Here is a 21786-nt window from a genome sequence, read left to right as displayed (position 1 = left end):
GTAGTGGGCATGTTGCTGTGACCTCCTGCACAGGAGAAACGTGATGAGCTATGTAATAAGGCACCTGTGCCGGTGCTGAGTCTGGCTAACTAAACCTTTCCCCCTGTAGCAAGACAGTTCTGGCGCCAAAGCATCCCAAGAGCACGTTCACCCTGAGTGACATTCTCGCCTGCATAGTGCCCTCCCCAGCCTAGGCTTCATACAGCACAGAAGGATGAGAGGCTGCATCTAGGCTGATGTGCAGCTTCTCGGAGAAAATAGAGTGCCAAGTGGGATCAGGCCGGGAACTGGAAGGATGGATCTGAATTGAGTTCCGCTAAGTGGCAGCTTATTTTCTTCACGGATGACATTAAATAATGCAAAGGAAGGAGATGGAGGGGTGATGTCTTGCTGGACTCTTTGCCTGCTCGTGTGGTTTAAACACACGGGCTTTCTTTAAACAAACCAGAAGGGCCATCGTGTTCTTGACTCAGTAAAATACAGTGACTGTTGGGCAATCTCCAGTCAGTTACTTTCAAATACGGAGAGAAATCTCTAACTTATCTAGATTGAGATGCCTCTTAAAGAGGCCTGATTTTCAGTCTCTTTTGAAAATGGAGGCATCTCCTTTTTAAAACAGTCATTCTTGTTGGTCCTTGTGTGGTTGCTCACAAAGCCCTGGTAGCTGTCTGCACTGGACAGATTTATCCCCTTACAAACCTGGCTGGATGTTTAGTACAAATCTTCCTCCCAGTTCAGCTGTGCGGTTTTGTAACAGACGGAAAAATAGCTTAAGGAAGGAATTGGGGAGGGATGTCTAACACTTGTGCCTTTATATTTCACCACATCCCTGTCTTTTTACACTGAAGGATTGTAAACCCACAGACTAGACGTGTAAATAATTCAATTAAGCATCACTAAACATGTTTCCTTCATTTTCTTAGTCTGTTGCAAATCTAACTTTCTTGCCCCACTGGCTTTGGAATATTTTGCTGGGATGCAGCATGCTATCAGTGTCAGTCCAGCTCAAGAGACTGGATAGGATATTTCACATCCTCTTTAAATAGCCCTATCCTGGGGAAGTGAGCACTTTGGAGGGTTGGATGCACATTGTGATACTAATGAGGTTAGACAGAGCAAGGGCGTACCCCAGCATTAGAGCGAAAAGGGAGCTAGAGAGCCTTATATGCACAGCCTAAGAGGCTTACTTTCTATGGTATTTTGTTTGAAAATGTATTAAACAGCTCTTATGTGTGCATGCTGTATTAAGTAAATCAAGTTCTTCGGAAGGATTATGAAGAATCCAGTCATGGCAGTGATCTTCACCCAACGATTTCTAGAAGATTTTTAATTTCCCTCACTGTGGGGGGAGCTAATGGTTAGAACGGCTTGAAAGCGCACTGGCTTAAGGCCGTTGTTAGTTTTTCAGTAAGGCCAGCGTTATGATGTCAGTAAAATAGAGACACAGATGTGTTTTGATGCTGAGTGGGCATCTGCTTCCAGCATTCTACAAGCATGAATCCCTCAGGGCTGGGATTCACAAAGGTCTTAAGGTACTGACTTTACGGATTTCAAGGGCAGTTAAATAGCATTGGGAATCCCCCCCAGGTAAAATATCTCCCTTTTGCAGCTGGGTAAACTGAGGCACAACAACCAAGCCATTAAACTTCTCCACCTCTACCCCTGGAAGCCTGTCGGCAACAGATCATGTTCAATCCCGCGTATGGGCTGAAAAGTTTTAGGCAGGGGCTGGCTAAGGATTGGGAAAGCTGGGTTCTGTTCTACAACTCTGCTACTTAGTCACAGGATGATCTTGGGAAAGTCCCTTTAATTTCTTTCACACCAAAGACACTGGGGAGCCCACAGTCTCAGGAAACTGAGGGGCTGAACAGCAGCTCTATAGCCTGGTGTGCATACACTCTAGTTCAGAGCAGGAAAGGACAGCTCAGGTGCTGCTGTGTGTTTCTGCTAACCCTTGCCACGAGAAAGCAGGGAATTCATTACAAGTGAGCAGCAAAGACTCAGGCTGGGTGCATGGATGAAACAAAGGTGCCAGATTTGCTGCATCATTAATTCCATCCTTTCAGCATTCTTGTCTACAACCTGGAGCAGCTGCGCTGGAGAATACAGACAGGTGCCAAGGGCAGGATAACATTTGCTTGGGTTGTGGCTGAGGAAACTGAACAAGCAGCAATATCGTGGAGGAAAAGCTGTTGTGGTACAATTAATCTGACTCAGTGTATCATTCTCCGGCAGAGCTGCTCACAACCCCAAGGTGAAGGGGTAGACTGGAGCAGAACCAGCTTCTACTAGTTCATAGTCCCAGGCAGTGGCATAAGTGTTCCATCTCATCCAGGATCTTGTAACTTGCTAACACCCAGTAACCACATGCTAGAGAGGAAGGTACAAGACACAGCAGTGGGCAGCTGCTTGTTCAGTTCTTGTTCAGAACTGAAGTGGAAGTGATTGAACCTTACTTCATCCTAGAAGTGCAATGTCAAACTTCATCTCCACCTACTGCTCTCCCTCCTAGCTGAAGCACAAGGGCCAGCATTAGAATTAAACTCTAACCAGCTTACCCTCCTTATTGCTGTCGCTCTCAAACGTGCAGCAGGCACGACTGTGGTGTGTAATGGTTCTCCTGTCACAGGTAAAAGAACAGCCAGTGGGAGGAGTTGGAGCAGAGCATGGAGTCGTCAGGATTGCTAGGTTCCGTTCTTGGCTCTTACCTTGGGTTAGGATACAGCTCATTCCAGTCAAGTCAGGGTCCAGTGTGCTAGGATGGTTCTTGGTTGCTTTTCCCCATCCATACCAGCTGGATTTCCTTACCCCTATTCCCAAGAATACTGCATCAGAGAGTACTGATTATGAGTAACCCTCTACATGGCTGTTGCCTTCTCTTCATTCCCCTTTCCTACAGGACCTTCATTCAGAAGCTCTTTGCTAGTAAGAAGCAGTCTCTTGGGGGTCCTGTAACAGGCAGAGTTGATCTGATTAGGCTGGGACTGAATGAGGGGTATCTAATACCAAAAGGGCAAAGGCCCAGTATAGATGCAAGCATGACCAAAAAAAACTATTCTCCTAGCTCTAGGGAGTGAGTGAGGTCTACCTGAGTCCTCTGAATAGGGTGTGGTTAGGTATAAACTATGTATACTGAAACTTTATGCAGCTAGCGTAGACTGACTTGTGTTCAGTGGATTGGTGCTTTGGGGATATTTGGGTAAAATTTTCCACAGCAGCTAAGTCACTTTTGAAGACTGGATGTAAACTTCTAAGTCACTTAGCTGCTATGGAAAATTTCCCCCTTGTGTCCAGCAGGACAGTCCTTGATGATTTAACTGGGAATTGGTCCTGCTTTGAGCAGGGGGTTGGACTAGATGACCTTCTGGGGTCCCTTCCAACCCTGATATTCTATGATTCAACCTCACTGCAGGAGGCTTTAGCATGTTCAACAAAGCAGAAACAAATCAATTAAAAGTGGAGGTTTATGAGAGCAAATGCTGCTGTAGCCTAAGTCTAGTGCAGAGTTGTGGAGAACTCTAGTGGTCATTTCCCTGAACTACAGGTAAAGCTGCAAATGCAGGACAGCCTGCAAGGGTTCATCAGTGAAGGCTCTGGATCCTTCAGAGCACAGGTGGCCAACCTAAGCCTGAGAAGGAGCCAGAATTTACCAATGAACATTGCCAAAGAGCCACAGTAATACATCAGCAGCTCCGCATCCGCTACCCACCTCCAGCCCCCAGTGCCTTAGGTTAAGTTACCATAGGGTCTACACCACGCCGGGAGGGGGGGGGTGTTGATGGAAGAAAATCTCCCGTCGATTTACCTTACTCTTCTAGTCAGGGGTAGAGTACAGGGGTCAACTGGAGCACGATCTGCAGTTGATTTGGTGGGTCTTTACTAGACCCGTTAAACTGACTGCCAGTAGATCAATCTCAGAGCATTGATTCCCCACTGTAGTGTACACCCGCCCTAAGTGTTCCTGAGCCACTACAGGTAGTCTACATTTGAAGTGCTGCAGCTCTAATTAATCTGCCTTCCTGAGAGGCAGTAGCTAGGTCACTTGAAGAATTCTTCTACCAGTTTAATGCTGTCTACACCAGAGGTTAAGTCAGCTTCATTAGGTCAGTCTGGATGTGGATTTTTCACACCCCTGAGTGACAGTACCTGAGTCAACCTAACTTTAGTGTAGAGCAGGTGTTGGATTCCTAAATCACTTTTTGAAAATGGGACTAAGAGTCACTTAAGCACTCTTGAAAACTTTATCCCAGTCTTATTCTGGAGTACCACTGAGGTCACTAAGAATGTAGAGACTCTGAGGAAGGCTTCAGAGCTGGTGTTCACAGTAATAGGATTTTACTTTGAGATTCTTCACAATTCAAGCTTGTAGGGTGAAATATACCTTTGCTAGCTAAAAAAGGCCTTGTCTATACTCATGAAAGTTGATCCAGAATAAGAATTTAAATTAGATTAAGTCCATGGCTGGATGCTCCTATTCTGGAATAAAAGCATCTGCCCATGGAGTTAATTTGGAATGGCTACTTCACGACAACCAAGCCATAACTCTCCGTGCAGACAAACCCTGAGTGAGCAGACTGTGCTGGACAAGGGAAGTTTTTTTTTTTAAAAAAAAGACAGGAATGCAGTAGTTTGAAAAATTATTGAAAAATGCAATACAAGAAACAATATTAACACTTAGGTCTGTCTAAACACTACAACAACTTTCCCTTTGAATTACTACAAAAGTCCAAAATAACAGCTTCTGTCATTTACTATTCAATCTATAAAGATTTGCCAGTTTTAAGTCTGTTGTGATATTTCCTATTTGTTGTAAAGAAAAGATGTAAACAGCTATTCTAGACAATTCACAATTGTCTTAAAAAATGTACAAAGCTCCTTCATATTTGCAACTAAATTTTGATTAAACTTGTAAAAAACCCCATGGTTGGGACACAAACATCTCTTAAGGTAATTGTACATTGTATGAAATCAGCAAACTAAAGTTTACTAAAATCAGAACTCAGTCAGTCCTTTAATACAGCTGTATTGCTTGGAGATTGCAGTCTGGAAACCAAAGCTGCCTTTCCAGGTTAATTAATCAGAGGTCTTGCTTCTCCTGCCTTCCTTTCTATACATTCATTCATATATAAATAGCTTCCGTAAAGTGTATACTATACAATCAAGCCAGTCTCTGGCTTACCTCCTGGACTGGGAATAGCTGAGAACATTCATATCTTATCAATACAGACCTTGTTCACATGTTACATTGACATGAGCAGCACTGGTCCCTGAAAATTCACAGTTCATGGTGGACCAAATTTTAAAACTCAATCTGATCAACTCATTGTAGGAGAAAAAGGTGAAAAGTGGGATAGGGCACAGGCAGTTTTGCAGCCCTGTCTTGCAAAGGTAGAAGTTAATTTAGTTAGTAGTAGTAGGTAGAGTGAATCTCACTAAAAGCTATTTTCTTCCCTGTCCCTCTATGAAAAGCTCAACTGCTTCAGTAGGAGCAGTTCCAGTGGCAACCCCTATTCCTCTCCGAGATCTGGACTAGGAGAACCTTCTGCTTGTAAAAACTTGCTCCTCAGAAGTATGCTGGGGTTGCCTGGGTGTGGCAGCTAGGAATCCCTACTGAAAGGTCACCAGTGCCCAAGGGGAAAAGTTTGGCCTGTCTTCAGAAGCCAGTTTGGTTTGCACTGTGTTTTGTCCCACGAAGAGAGCACTGACGTGTAATATCAAAGGGTGAACAGAAGAAACAAGTGCACTTAACGCTATCTAAAAGTTCTACTACTCTATGTCTTGTCCCTTTTTAAGAAGGGTACTATTGCCAAGGCAGAAGCCTGTAACATGCTAGGAAATGCTTGTGTACCATTGTTTGGGAAAGGAAAAACTTCTCACCAACAAGAAACTCTTCTGGATCTTAGACAAGTCAAGATTTCTGTTCCTTAGGAGGAGATGATTTTTTTTTTTTAAATAAGATCAAACTTCGTGCTGCCTCTGCTTTATTGAACAAGGTTGGGTGTGAACTAAGTTACAGCTGTGTCAAGGTCCTTAGTACTTCCTTCACTACTTAAAGTGGCATATCTAAACCTTCACAACCACTATATGCCTTTAAGTGCCATGAGCAGATTAAACATTTGGTGGCTCTAAAAGTCCCATGAAGCCAGCTATGAAGAACTAGGAAACTTTTTATGAATATTGTGTATACTGCTTGCAATAGCATGTTAGAGCAACCAAACAGGAAAGGCAAAACAATGACCTAGATAATGAGCATCCCAGCAAATGCTCAACCACACCTGCCAAATTATTAGTTGTACCCACCAGGTGCCAGCAAAGCTACAGAGATGTTTTTACCCCTCCCTTTTCAGCCTTAGTAAGACAGTAGCCAGTTGTAGGATTTACCCTAAGAAAGGGAAGGGGAGACAGGTTTGGCAGCAGACTGAAAAGGGCTGTGGAGATGCAAACGAACCCTCAGATTCAGGAGCAGGGGCTGGTATAAACTGGGCCTACCTAAGCTATGGTTAGAGAGGTTGACTCATACATATAGGCCTCTTAGGGCTTGGCTGCACTTGCACGTTATACCGCAATAAAGCCTCCTAGAGCTCTCTACCTTACTCCCTTGTCCACACTGGCAAGGCACATGGAGTGCTCCTGGTACTCCACTTCCACAAGAGGATTAACAGCTGTTGTGTGTTGGGTGAGACGCTGCAGCTCCAGTGTAATTGAGGAGTTAAGTGACAGCGCTTTGATTGACCTCTGGAAACATCCCATTAACTAAAGTGGCCTCTCTTGTCTTTGTTGTGAACTCTGAAAGGGCCATTTCCGCATTCCTCCCAAGCTCCGTTTGGGAGTGCCACTGCTTATCTGGTCCGAGAAAAAAACAAACACCTAATGTTTGCTTTGAGTGAGAGAGAGAGAGGTGGGGGAAGGAGTGGGTCTGAACTTACAAGACAGCATGCTGACAAGCTCTCAGCACCCCAAAAATCCACTCTCTCTCCCCCCACATACACACTCCATCCCCCCCACTCCATTTGAAAAGCACATTGCAGCCACTTGAAAGCTGGGATAGCTGCCCATAACGCACCACTCCCAATACAGCTGCAAGTGCTGCAAATGTGGCCACGCCAGTGCGCTTTCAGCTCTCAGTGTGGACAGACTGGAGCGCTTTCCCTAGTGCGCTCTCTGAAGCCTGGTTTAACCCAAAGTGTAGACAAGCCCTTACTAACCCTCTGTGCTATATACCTTCCGGGTGGATGAATGAGTGAAATGCTTTGTTTTGACAAAATTGTGTCACTGCAAGCTTATTCTGGGAGGAAATTGCCTTACAGATGCCCAATCAGGTTGGGCCTGTCAGATTTTTGTGGTTGGTAAACAGAGGGCCTGGAGCTCCCATCTAAAGACCATGTGGTTCCACCCAGAGCAGGAAACCAGGTTTGTCAGCCAAAGGGTGCAACCCTGAGAGACTGAAAGGGGTCTAAATTGCAGTTCACCAGCAAATTGCACATTTAAATGTCTGCCTAGAGGAGGTAAAGTAGCATTCCCCCAAAACAGCTGCCTTCATAGGAAGCAAGATGCTGATAACTACACCAGTATTCAAGTAGCTCCATAATCCTTTCAAAGATAGTGTCTCTAGCCAATACTAACAATTTACTTTAAGGTGGGGTGCAATTTTAATTGTAAAGACAGTGCCATTTAAAGACAATTTTCAACCAAATAGTAAGTCATTGAGTCTAGCTCAGTCTTCTACCTCTTTTTAAAACAACAAAAAACATCATCAAACTTTAAGTGAAGCACTTACTGCCAGTTTCTTCTCATCCTGGAATGTAGCTTAGCAGCAAAGGGCTCTTCTCCCTCACGGCTAGAGGTATGCCACACCAGATACAGAATTACAACTTCAAAGCTCTATCTTTAAAAAAATATTGCTCGCAACTCTATTCATTACAAAACTTTAAAATATTGCTGGAAAGAAAAACCAGGGCATGATTAAGAGGTTTCCATTAAATCCAAACAGGTGGTGGTGATCTCCTGCTGCTGTCTACCCCCATAAAAGCATTACTCTCTCATTTTGAAAATCATGATTAACACCACAGTGGTCACCTTACAAATTTATGGATCATCTCCAGGTAGAAAATTCCATTCACACACATTCTCTCTAAAAATACTTTAAAAAATATTACAATTAAAAAAACAACCTCTACTAAGTATGCCATAAGCTGCTATAGTGGATATGACAGGAGTATCTAGAAATAATATTTTCAGTGCTTTATTGGTAAAGTACATGGGGTGTTGTTTTAAAACCAGCAGCTGTCATTATAGACCTGAATGCACCATCATCCAGAAGCTGAAAACTGCAGCCAGCTCTGGCCCTGGTGTTTCATTGCAGCATGGCAGTGAAGGAGCCAATGTACTACAGAACCTTAATTTATGTGGAGAGGGGAATGCCAGTGATCTGAGCATGTGCACTTTCCAAACAGTTTGACTCTGTTCCCACTGGTTGCTATAACCTACAGCTATGAGAATGTCTTGGACTGCCAGCCCAAATCAAGCTTACATGTCTAGAAAGGTGAGAGTGTCTGAGAGATGATTTTAAATTAAATTAAGATTATACACACCCTGCCCTGATTTGTGGGTAATGTGCTTAGCTTTAAATAGTACTGGAAAAAACATGATTTACAAACTTATTTAAAAATTAAACATAAATAAAAGTCTGACACTGAGAAATCAACTATTGCAAATGCTGCATAGCCTACCATATAGCATTCAGAGTCCAAACCCCTTAACCACACATTTCTATATACTTATTTAAATGGCATCTAGAAAGCAAAAATAGATAGGTAGCATTCAGTAGAAATGCAGTCTCTGAGGAGCAGGAAGGGGTAGTGCCCTGTCACAGTTCTCTTAAAGCTCTAGTATTCACAGTAAAATAGAGATGTGAAGCAACTTCCAGTATTCCTTAATCTAGCCAACTACTGAAATGTGTGAATATTACACCACAAAAAACCCCCACTATGTTCAAACAACATCAATGGACCAAAACCCATAAAAGCAAGGAAATGCAGAGTAAAGGTATAGAAACTCTGTTTTGTGCACCTGGGTAGCGTGACTTGGAGTTTTCTGGAAATATCTAGGGCCAATCGCAAGAGGAAAGTAGAAATACCACACAATGGCATCTAAGTAAACTGATTCTTCTGGCAGAAGGCCCCATCAATCACTGGGGTTTTCAAACAGCTGTTATTCTAAGGTGCAGTTTCTAAGATACGCATGAGCGTGGCTTAAACCCAGTATATCTGATGAGGCTGAACGAATAAGAAGACTTAAGAACCAACCCTGTTTGTGAGGACCTATGGAGGCTATGCATGAGGGAACGCAAAACTGAAAACCTTTTTTTTAAAAAAACAAACATTCAGTACAGTGAGAAGTATGGCATACTGTGTTTTACAATATAAAAATATTCAAAAGGATCCATTATATTCTGGAAAATCCCAAGTAAATGTCAAAGCATAACTCCTAGTAAGTGATATGAATGTTCAGTTATTGACAGCAAATCTTGTAAATCTGTGGTCTTTGTGCTCCAGGTAGTTTCTCTGCAGTTTTTCCCCCACCGCTCTCTCCTCCCTTTCTGGTGTTCTCTCAGTCAGGGAGAAACATCTCCTAGAAAGACAAGGTTAGGGTGAGTTGCCAGCTTCCTATGGAAACACTCCCAGTAGCACCCAGTGAGGGGCATTTTAACACCACCAACTTCACAAGGTGGTTTCCCCCTTGTTCCCATTTCTCAGATCCTTAAAGCATTGACCATAATTTTCTACCGTGTTTCTAAAAGCCAAGCACCAAAAGATACACCGTGGCACCCTAAATAAGTGCCCTGATTTCTCAGAAGTCCCAAACACCCACAAATCCCAATGAAGAAGCCAATGAGAATTGTGCATGCTCAGCACTTTTGAAAAAGCAGAGTAACTTTATTTAGGAGCCTAAATATGAGACAGGTACTTGACTTTCGGCATGAAGGTTTGAAAGAGAGGCAGTCAATGGCATTTTCCTCCTCCCAAATTTGGCTTTTTAAAATTGTACTGTAGTGATCTCTCCACTGCTCCCCATATTCATCCTCTCTCCACCTCCCAAACTCTCATCCACACACTTTTTGTTTTGAATGGAACACACACGCACACATGTGGACTGTTTAATTACACCTTATCTACATGCTATCTGGCCAAAACATGTTGGTGCACCAATGTAACTGATGCTGAGCATGGCCCTAGGAATAAAATGCTGCTGCCTTTATGGATTCTTAAAGCAGCTACTATGGTTTCCAAACTACTAAGCTGAAAAGCTAGGTATTGAGGTCATAGCAGATCACAGCAACTTTAATTCAAGTTTTGGGGTCTTTTCTAGATTAGGAAAAGAAGCAGATTGACAAATGGCTCTCCTCTGCTTTAGTAGTAAACCTCTGGCCTCAGGGCTAGGGCTGGGATAGAGCCCATCTCATAACCCTTCATTCACTGCTGCAGATAACAGAGCCTAGAAGTGAAGGGGGAAGAAGCGCCTCCACTTCCAGACCTGAGGAGTGCAGCTCCCCATTGGATCCACCATTAAAATGTTACTGCACAACGTCCTCATCAAGTGATGTTGAACTCTGACCCTTTTCACAGCCACTGTAGCTCAAAGAACATGTGCTGGTCGGTGGAGTGGCTCGAGCAGACGCCGGGATGTGGTACGAGATCCTGCCCAGCACGGCCATCATGGGCCTGTGCCTGACCATCCCTGGTGTGTCGCTCATCCACATCCACAGATACCTCAACGGGGGCAAGGAAAAGAGAACTGCTCCTCAGCCCTACCAGTGGCACCTATGGAGAGAGACCGGCGACTGTCGGGGGTTAATGACTACTATTGGTCCAAGGGATTGGAGAACTTTGACTAAGAAGCAACTCGTTGAGTGAAGAGGTCTAGTTCCTGTACAAAGTAGTTTAGCTCCAGTAAACACGCATTTATATTTGATGCAACGTGTTATATGGTGCACATAAACCTGGAAAATGAAAAAAGAAAAAGTAAAAACCACACCCATGTGCCACTGCAGCTAGCAGAGACACCACTGCTCCTTGTGCATACCACCATTTTAATATTGCTGAGAGGAGGGGAGGAGGCCCAGAAAGCACCTCCTCTTGACATTGTCAGACTGCTTCTTTTCCTCCTGCAGACAGACTCAAAGTTTCTAATTTTAGTCAAGGGGTAAACATCAGTCTGTGATCGCTTGTTCTTCTGCACTGCATGATGTTATCAAGACAGAAAGACTGGGGGGTGTGGGGGAGATAGTCATTACAGGTAAATATGCTGTAATGATGCTTTTTCTATATAGGGCTCTAGAATTATCCATGTCATCAAGCTTTTGTTTACATAAACAAGGGTAGGGGATTTCACCTGAGTTTGGCTATTATCAAAACAGAAAAATGATAGTACCTGGTTTTAATTAGGTTATGCTAATACAATAAAATTGGCAAAGTTGTGTTATTCATTCTGATTTCTCACAGCAAAGGCACACCAGGCTTGGACAGTCCTTGCATAGGAGACCTCTAGGGTAAAAGCCAGGAGCTGCAGGAAGTGGTGTTGGCAATTTAGTGAGTGGTGAGGTAGGGGTTCATATTTAACACCCTTGTCTTTTCCTTCTGAGCAAGTGCTAAACCAATGTCCAAGTAACATGGTGTTGGAGACGCTGGATACAAAGTAAAATGGAGATCCTGATCATCCATGGTCATAGATGAAACTTCTTGCAAACATCTGAGCAATTGCCTTCCCTGCAAAGTTAACTCAGATTATACCTAAATTCTGCATCCGTCCACACTCACAAACGTCACTTGTAGCAGCACGAGTTGGCTGGCAAGACCAGAGCTGTAGGCTAAAGCCTGAGTAAGCATAACTAATCAGCTGCTAATACAGCCATGCTGCTGTAGTGTGGACACAGGACTGGCCAAATTCCAAGTTGATTAACGCCATCCAGCCTATCCAAATTAACCTGTTGCTTCATTTGAAACAAATGTTGCTTATCGTTTCCTGTTCTAAGATGGTTGTAGTGTACACGCCCGCCTTCCTATTTTAAAAAAACATTGGTATCGTCATTCTGTCCCACAGACATTTTAGTCCAGTGTATTTCTACTTATGGATAACTAATGGGGTAGCTGCTGCCTGCCTGAATTTGGCGTTTGTTGAAATGATTTCTGCAATACAATAGTTCCTAAAATTCACACTGGCGGTTTTTCCCCTTTTTGTCACCCAAGATTTGAAGCCCCGCTGCCACAGCATCAGCCTGACATCTAATCAGCTGAAGGTAAAAGTAGTCTTACATACTACAAGCATTTTTTTGTTCTGTGTTTTAAAAAACTAACGCAAAGATCCACAGACACAGCGTGCCAGTACACAAAGTGCTGTTCGGTGCACAGTCAACTACACGCTTTTCTCTCTGTACTAGTACTGACAGAGGTGATTCTTGGGGCTCCCAGCCAGTGAAGTTCCACTGCAGCGTAGGTCTGTAAGGCATTTTGATACTTGAAGTACTATGCAAATCAACATATCTGTGCATCTTCCACTTCTAGAGTTACAGGAAGTACCTTGCTAGATCACATTCAAAATACGGATATTCCAAGAGAAACCTAAAAGGCTCGGACAGATTTCTTCAAGGACTCGTGATGTCTGGTCCTCTATGGCTGTAGGTGTTCCCTCCTCAAGTCAGCCTGTGAGTCAGAACACAGATTTCTACCTGCTTACCTAGCCTTGCTATTCTTCAGCAATCTCGGTCTCCTGGTGGACAACGACCTTGGTCACAGACATGTCCGGGTGCTGCTCTTTTGCTTCTTTGATGGCCTGCACGAGAACCTAAGAAAGAAACAGCTCTTCAGAGAAGCACTTTGGGCTGCATACAGCGGAACAGCTGAAAGTGAATTTCACTGCAGTCTCTCCCATGTCACCATACCAGACGCTGGGTGAAATCCTGGCCTCACTGATGTCCACGGCAAAACTCCCGTTCATTTCAATGGAGCCAGGATTTCACCTAGCGGCTGCAGCCTTGAGCAGCAAGGGGAGGGCTGCTGGCCTGCCAACCACTCCCACCCAGAGCAGAGGGGAGCCAATCTGGAACAGCAGGGTGTGAGGGTGTAAAAAGCCTTAGCTCCAGGAAATTCCACTGCCAGCTGACTTCATTGTTGCTACCTTCCCACCTTACAAGGATAATAAAATTATTTTACGTATGAAGCCTACAGGGAAGGCTTTTGCCATTTGCCTTCAGTTGAGTTGTTGGTCTAGAGTTGCACTAATTCACTGCACTTGCTCTCCACTAACCAATATGAATCACCATGTAACCGCCCTTGTTTCTTTCTCCAGCCATCAACCACCACTTTGTTTGCATGTTGTGTCCCTTTCCACTTTACTATGTCTTCCTTGTCTATGTAGTTTTGGAAGCTCTTCAGGGTGGATACCACGTCTTCATGCCATTGCACAACACAGCACAAAGAGCTGCCCCACTCCTATTGCTCTCTTGGCACCATTACAATACCAAGAGCAGCTGTATTGCCCATTTGCTGTAGCCGCCATCATCTTCACAGCATGTTAGAAAATTACATAAAAACTGGAATTCTTGGACTTACCCTTGTTACCTTTTGTAACCCTGCCTTGTTGCCTGTGTCCAGGAAATGAACAGTCTTACGTCACACCTTTATTAAACTGTCAGAAGACTACTTATCTCTGACAAAAATGAAGCAAATGAAGACACTTGAATCTCTCAGTCTAGAAAGAAACTAAGCAGAGAACTATATGTGGAAGTTGCAGTGCTTTCAAATCTTCCTGGAAGCAAGTGGCATTGCAGGGTGAATTCCCCACTTCTTTGGGGGGGAGGGGGACGGGGAGAAGAGGCAGAAGTTCGGATGCATTAGAAATGTACAGTAAGTTACAGGGGGAGCACAAAGAAATAGAAGCTGCCAAAGTCAGTCAGATTTTGATCCATCCAATCCATACACTTGGGAAAAACACATTTGCTTTACAAGAACCCAGTTGCCAAGTGAGTCCATTGTTACAGGCCTTTGCAATAAAGTTGTCAAGAATGAGAAAAATTAACAGATCAGAGACATTTGTAGAACAACAGAAAGTGTGACCGATGTCAGATTATTGGGAGAAAGTCTCAAATTTGTAAAGAACATTGGATATTAACTAGTAAAACCGGTTTCTCAAATAAAAACATTGGTGAACGGAAAAACTGAAGTTCATTTAAATAAAATGCACACTGAGGCATAAAGACAAAATCTGAATGAAAACAAATAGCAACCAGATTTGCTGCTGAAGATAGGTATTTGGGTCTCAAACTCTCAAAATCAGGTTCTACAACAGATTGGTTTGTGACAACTGGAACAAATTTCAATGCAGGAAGTATATTAAAGAATCACATCCCAGATCTCTGAAGATCGAAATGTAGTTGTTGATTATCTGCTGATTTAGGACTAAATGATTCCACCACAATGGGACTATGGTTTTGTAGCATGTAAAATAAGAACCATAAATTGTACAGGAACAAATACTAGGTCAGGCTGAATGAGATTAGTTAAGTGGGATACTAGTGACAAGGGCATGACCGTCTTAGACCCATGAATGCTGGAAGCAGTCGTACAAATGGAAAAATCTCAACAGGATGGCCCTCAGACATTCATGGGCATGTTAATTTTGAAAAGTTAGGGATGAATTTGCTTAGAGTGTGTTAACTTCTCCATTCAGAATGCTGTGTGAGAACTACACATAATGGGCCTTGAATAATTGGCAAGAAAGAATCATTTGGGAATTAAATCCAGAACCACCTGTATTGAAATATTTGGAAAGAGTCTAGGATCTCAGCTGATGCATGCTGACATGGTTTGGGGCTGTCCTTCTAAACAATAATTGCCCTGTGGCATGTGCTTCTAAAAACACTAATATACACCAGAACTGTGCTCTAATTAGTGCTGAGTGTCTGAAGTACATAGCATATTTTTCAATGCTATATAAATAATTACTTCATTAGACACCAAAAAGGGCCTAAAAGCCAGCTTAATGCTCATGTGAAACCATAATATTATTATTATGGGAAAGGGAAAGTTCACAAGAGGAACAGTTTATTGGATCAGGTTTAGGCAGCAGCTCAGTGACTTTGAAAATTATATATATCTGTAATTTCTAGGAAAAGCTCGTATCTCCAGTTAGGAAGAGTTACCAGATTCCCAGTCAGGGTTCTGTTACTAGTTGGGTCCACTAAGTAACTTTTTCAGATATTTTGTTTTTATCACTGAGCTCTAACTGTTGGAGCATGTTGTCTATGTGGAAACAAGAGTTCTTCAAGAAGCAGAAAACAAGAATACCCAGCATAAGAGGGAAAGAGATCCATGAGCACTGTTTAACATGTTAAAGAATGCATCTGATCCTACACTGACACCGTCTTTCTCTGGTGACTTCTCCCTCCACAAACTAAATGAAGATTAGCTACACCAGGATGGTAGTGTGTGTGTTTTCTTTAAAAATACATCGGAGTTTCATACTAGCTCTCTCTAAACTTTCCTGAGCCTATTTAATTTAATAGTAAAAATGGCAACACTATAGTTTATACTTCTCTAACACCATTCAACAAAGGTTCTCAAAGCACTTTACAAACATTTAACCCTCAAGATCCCCTAGGAAGTGGGTATGTATTAAGCATTTTACGGACAGGCAAACCAAGACAGAGTAGCATCTGTGACTTGTCAAAAGGTCACATGCAATTAGTATCAGAGCCCAGAACAGAACGTAGATAGCCAGATTCCAAGGTCAATATTCTAACCACTGGAAAACATTATGATCAGTAGCAAAGGCTGTTTGCTTCTAAACTTCAGTTGCTTTCAGCTTTGATACACTCGTATACACAAGCTTTCTATTCTAAATGTTTAGCTATTCAATCCAAATATCATTCAGGACATAAAAACAAAACAAATCCTTGCAAACGTGCACACAGAGTCCCCTAAACTCTACAATGGTCATTGAAAATACAACAAGGGATGGATTACTAGTCTCTAAGGAAATGTTGGGCAGAAAGTGACTAAAAGAATGACTGAGCTGTTTCATGCTTATTCTTCATCAGAGACTTTCATGGTCACATTTCCTCAGTTTAAAAAACAAACTTGTTTTGAATTGAAAAGAAGTCAGCAGCACACTCAAAGTTGAGCCCTTCTGCTTTGGACATTGCCATGTATAAAAACTTCTGGAAACAAAATTTTGTGCTAATATCTGGCAGAACAGATTTCAGCTTGCTCTGCCCCAGCTACAGTATGTCTCTGCAGAACTAAATGTCAGTTACCACTTGAAGACATACAACAGTAATAGGTAGCACCACAGGGACATCGGCAGTCACTTTTCTGACATTAAACAGTTTAAAATGAGAGGCCTATGTCTGCAGCTGAAACACTGCAAATGAAAAATGTTACCTCTTCCACAGAGACAAGCAATTTTATTTCTAGCCCAGGCCAATTTCCCTAAGCTGCAACCTAAATGACTGGATTTACCACAAGTGAGGCCACTTGACTATCTAGTACAGAAATAATTTGCAGGTTAGAACAACTGATTAGTTCTTTGCAAAACTAAAATGGCTCTTGGCTGGGTAACACTAAAATCGCTCACCTGATCGTGGTCAATGTCTGCATCTCCTGTGATGACAATTCTTTTTTCAATTCTTGTCTCTGAAATTCCACCTTTTACAGTCTAGTATGAAAGAACATAGGTTACTAGTAGCCTACAGTGCAACAATGGCAAAGGATTACAAAGTGGATTGAGGTTGGCTTTCAAAGACAGAACTCAAACTAAAGTCACTTGCCAATTACCAAAACATTACTGGGAAACTAGCATAACTGGATCATAGACAGAGCGAGAGGAGACAGAAAAAAATCTCACCTCAGTGTATGACAATATTCCCTTCTTCCAAACCAAACAAGCACATGTCAATAAAGAGTTTTTTAATAAAAAAAAATATTAATCATTCCCGTCTTGTGGGCTGGAATGTTAATCATGTCAAAGGGACACTGTCAATGTAACATGTTCCATTATTACACCTGAAAACCATTTTAAAAATCTAATTTGTATTTCACCACATAGAGTGTGCAGTCTCTGTTATGCGCTTCACTCAACATGGATAATGCACTCAGGCTGCTTAGTTTCACTTTGACTCCCAGGAACTAGCACAATAATATTAATTTTGTTCAGAGGAATGTTCAAATTCAAAAATTCCCAGCAACTCTGCATTGAAATAAGTAAAAAACAAAACAAGAGGCCCACAGCAATGCTGGCAGTTAGTATGTCCATGACAGTGTTAGTGAAGTATTTCAGGTTTTGTAAAACCTTTGATAAAAATGTGACATGGGTCTAGAACTAGGGGACATTCCTGTAACTTAGAAGTAAATTGAAGTCTTCAAACTCGTCCCTACTTTCTCAAATTGAGGATTTCTCACATGTAAGTTTGATTTGCCAACAGTCCCCAACTTCAGTCATTTGTAGCTCAAACTCTGCATTAATTAAAAGTTCTAAACAGGACTCAATCTTATTGACCGTACAGAAGAGGAAGAAGAACTCAAAGGCTAACTACATTTAAAATGAAAATAAGTATTTGGCTAACACACTGACAGGAGGTTCTCAGAACTGCCTCAGGATCCCAAGCTATTGTTGGATCACTCAAACTGTGGTGGTACAGTTCTTCAGGAAGCAAGATAATGTCCATTTCCAAGTGATTCTAAATTACACTGGTGTCGGGCAGAATTAAGGGCAGAGAAAGGGAAACACAGGATTGGAGGGGGGAAATATTTGTACAACTAAATATTTGGCAGGAAAAGGCCAACTTTGCTTCCTGTGGCTTGAGCATCAATAGAACTTTTAGATTTCATACCAACCCTGCTGGCATCACCTTTTTACCTTTGTAATCTGTGTGGTGGTTGTGCTACTGGTGGTCTCTGATGTGATGGTCTGAGCAGTGAGCAGAACTCCAGGGTCTGAGTCCCCATTGCCATCGTCTGTCTAGAACACACACACAAAACCGCCATCAACCATTTTCACACCATCACCATGCAACAGGAGCTCAGTGCTGTAATGTAAGATGATGTACAATCATTGCAAAAGTAGACTTTGCATTATTTATTGGACAAAGTGAACCGATTCACAGCTGGATGAATAATTAGCATTTTAGCGGTGTAACAAATGTTTCAAGACTAATGCGGTCTGAAAGTACAGCACTTAAAGAACCAAGGAGCCATGCTGCCGTCCAACAGAGCCACGATGAAATCAAGCAGAGAAGCCTTGACATCCATTAGGATGTCTGAGCTGTGATCTCACCCAAACACAGGGTGACTATTCTCCACTTCACACAGTGACTTGGTTCAGCTCTCCCCCTCTCGATTGTGGGATGATGAATGGGTCTTCTCTATCCTCCCTTTTCTCCTCTCCCATTCCAGTTGAATTGGGGTGCTGTGCTGGTAAGTTTACTTAGCACACACTGAACTGACTCACATGTTTCAGGCAGCATGGGTAGTGCTACATAGTTTACTCTCTAGTTGCTCTGCATTGTCACAAATTACTCCTACAGATTCCAGAGAAGCTAATTGACAAGGTCCCCACACCTATCACTCTCCCTGCTCTACCAATAATACCAGCCTTGTCCACACTGCCTTTTTGCATATACCACCTTCCCTGAAGTGGTCTATAAAGGCTATTACACTGCTCAAGTCTCACTTCTGTTGAGACCCCTATAAAAGAATCAGTTCAATTAAGATGGCTGAGGGCGCAGATGGGGTTAGTTGGCATTGTATCCATTTATCATTCTAAACAGGTTTGGAAGTTATTTTGGAATCCATCTCCCCCAAGCCCTTTGTACATCATTTGTCTTACAGCCTCTTCAGGGTTGTGCCCAGCACAGTGTAAAGACCCTGGATGCTACTATAACCTAAATAAACCATAAGTAACAACAACTGCGTACCACCACTTTAATTACTTGGCTCCCATCCTGTACAATTCTCAGGCTTTCCAAAGCCTATCTATTGCTCCAGAGTTTATTGTCCATGTCTCCAAATGACTGAATTAAAGATATACAGTGAGTAACAGCCTCTTTTGTCCAATTATTGTTACAGAACAGTCTATGAAATTGTAATGACAATTTAAGACAAGATTAAGGTGCCACAAGTACTCCTGTTCTTTTTTCGGATACAGACTAACACGGCTGCTACTCTGAAACCTATCTTCAGAGTGACCACTAGGTGGGACCACTTTCTGTGCTGTATAAAATTTCAACTCCCCCAGAGATCATCATTACTTTTTGGCCAAATCTCACCTAATGTCAAATAATTAGGTTACAGAATTCTCATTTCTCCTTTGAGACATTAGAGCTAGAGATGTAAAGATGGTGACTAGACTAAGCTTGATCAGTTAATCTCAGCCACAAATACTCTGAGCAATATGGGTTCAAACCTAACAATATAACCTGGATCTTACGCCCAGTACTGGTGCTGCAGTTTGGTTCTGGAGAGCATGTGACACTGTTAGAGTGCTCTACTTCAGATGGGATGTTAAACAATCAGTTGCTGATGATCTCTGGAAACAGAGAGTTTCCACAAGGATGACAGTATGCCAGATCTGCATTAAACAAGTGGTCCATTGCACATACACCTCTTTGCAACAGGCAGTTACACTAACTCCATATTACAGATGGGGAAGCAGACACAAAGGCTAAGACAAATATTTTCAAATTTGGGTGCCATATTTAGGCACCCAAATATGTTACCTGATTTTCAGAGATACTAAATGATGCCTGTAAAGTGCAAAGCATTAAAGCCAGTCAGTGGCAGAACAGAATGCAGTTCTTGGTTATTCCTCTACCATTTAGCCTCTAAGTTGCAGACTTCCAAAAGTAAAAAATGGGTACTTACCTGTTCTGTAACTGTTCTTGGAGATGGGGGTGCAGACATGTATTCCACTCAGGTGTGCGCACACACAGCATACCAAAGTCAGAGAACCTTGCCTAGCAGTACCTGTAGGGGCAGCCCTTAGCCCCTTCACTTGGCTATTTAAGGGCAGTGCCTCTCCACCCCGAACATCAGTTCCTCTGACCCAAACATCAAAAATAGAGACTATGATAGAGAGGCGACAGAGGGTTGGTCATAGAACACACGTCTATGCTCACATCTTGAGAACAACAGTCACAGCACAGGAGATAACCAGTTGTTCTTCAAGTGGTTGCAGACAGACACATATTGGTCTCAGGTGACTCACAAACAGTACTTGGAGGTTGGTGCCTACTTAAACAATGACTGCAAGACTGCCTTCCCAAAGTTTGCATCTGACCTAGACACAGTGCTAATAGCATAATTCTTGGTAAAAGAGAAGATCAGGTACCAGTCCTGCAAACTCCCGACTATTGAAACATTACTGAAGAATGCTATCCATGTTTCTTGGGCCCTCATCAAATGGCCCATAATTTCCATGGAGACATGGTCTGAGCTACTTCATTGTATGCTGTTGTAAAGCAGGAAGTTATCCACCTGGAAATTGGCTGTGCAGAGACTGACCCTTCACTCGAACCTCATAGGAAACAAAAAGACAAGGCAACACCTGTGTAAAGGTTCCTTCCCCACTCTGAACTCTAGGGTACAGATGTGGGGACCTGCATGAAAGACCCCCTTGGCTTATTCTTACCAGCTTAGGTTAAACGCTGCCACCACCAAAGTGTCTAACAATAACAACAGGGGAAGTGCCCACCTGGAAACGTCTCCCCACCCCAAAATATCCCCCAAGCACTACACCCCCTTTCCTGGAGAAGGCTTGATAAAAATCCTCACCAATTTGCATAGGTGAACACAGACCCAAACCCTTGGATCTTAAGAACAATGAAAAAGCAATCAGGTTCTTAAAAGAGAATTTTAATTAAAGAAAAAGTAAAAGAATCACCTCTGTAAAATCAGGATGGTAAATACCTTACAGGGTAATCAGATTCAAAACATAGAGAATCCCTCTAGGCAAAACCTTAAGTTACAAAAAGACATAAAAACAGGAATATACATTCCATTCAGCACAACTTATTTTATCAGCCATTTAAACAAAACAGAATCTAACGCATATCTAACTGGATTGCTTACTAACTCTTTACAGGAGTTCTGACCAGCATTCCTGCTCTGGTCCCGGCAAAAGCATCACACAGACAGAGAGAACCCTTTGTCCCCCCCTCCCCCTTCCAGCTTTGAAAGTATCTTGTCTCCTTATTGGTCATTTTGGTCAGGTGCCAGCAAGGTTATCTTAGCTTCTTAACCTTTTCCAGGTGAAAGGATTTTTCCTCTGGTCAGGAGGGATTTAAAGGTGTTTACCCTTCCCTTTATATTTATGACAACCTGAAAAGTCCATCATTGGAGTGCTCATTTACGAATTTACGTACCATGGCCCCCAAAGTCCCATTAAATTTCTCCACCAGGCCATTTGTTTGATGATGGTAAGGAGTGGCAACCAAGCGATTCACCCCATGAGCTTCCCAAAGGCTTTCCATAGTTCCTGCCAGGAAATTAGTTCCTGCATCTGTGAGGATGTCGGAGGGCCAACCTACCCTGGCAAAAATGTCTGCTAGTGCCTGGCACACACTTTTAGCCCTGGTGTTGCTTAGAGCTACTGCTTCCGGCCATCGGGTGGCAAAATCCATGAAAGTCAGTTTGTACTGCTTTCCTCCGGGTGTCTTTTTCAGAAAAGGACCCAGAATATCCACAGCTACTTGCTGAAATGGAACTTCAATGGTGGGGAGTGGCTGGAGAGGGGCTT

At 42.7% G+C, this 21786-nt stretch overlaps 1 protein-coding gene and 1 pseudogene across 35 annotated transcripts in view; one reads left to right on the top strand and one right to left on the bottom strand.

Annotated features, from left to right (window-relative positions):
• Nucleotides 1-4620: 4620 nt before the first annotated feature.
• Nucleotides 4621-21786, bottom strand: part of EPB41 (erythrocyte membrane protein band 4.1) — a 187742-nt gene continuing 170576 nt past the window's right edge. For 33 of the 35 annotated variants that reach the window (XM_073317288.1, XM_073317254.1, XM_073317261.1 and 30 more), the window contains 4 exons: nucleotides 17911-18012; nucleotides 16630-16710; nucleotides 12733-12840; nucleotides 4621-9630 (listed from right to left, as the gene is read on the bottom strand). In XM_073317288.1, coding sequence (XP_073173389.1) covers nucleotides 12742-12840; nucleotides 16630-16710; nucleotides 17911-18012 — 282 coding nt within the window. In that variant the 3' untranslated portion in view covers nucleotides 4621-9630; nucleotides 12733-12741. Of the gene's footprint in view, nucleotides 9631-12732; nucleotides 12841-16629; nucleotides 16711-17910; nucleotides 18080-21786 lie in introns of those variants that run through there. The other 2 variants (XM_073317265.1, XM_073317276.1) reach the window with 2 other exon arrangements.
• Nucleotides 10683-10997, top strand: LOC140900281 (NADH dehydrogenase [ubiquinone] 1 alpha subcomplex subunit 1 pseudogene; annotated as a pseudogene).

The sequence above is a fragment of the Lepidochelys kempii genome, chromosome 19, assembly GCF_965140265.1.
Source record: "Lepidochelys kempii isolate rLepKem1 chromosome 19, rLepKem1.hap2, whole genome shotgun sequence".
In the NCBI taxonomy this organism is placed as follows: domain Eukaryota; kingdom Metazoa; phylum Chordata; order Testudines; family Cheloniidae; genus Lepidochelys; species Lepidochelys kempii.
The sequence above is the reverse complement of the archived record's forward strand: the minus strand, read 5'-3'. Positions and strand labels throughout refer to the sequence as shown.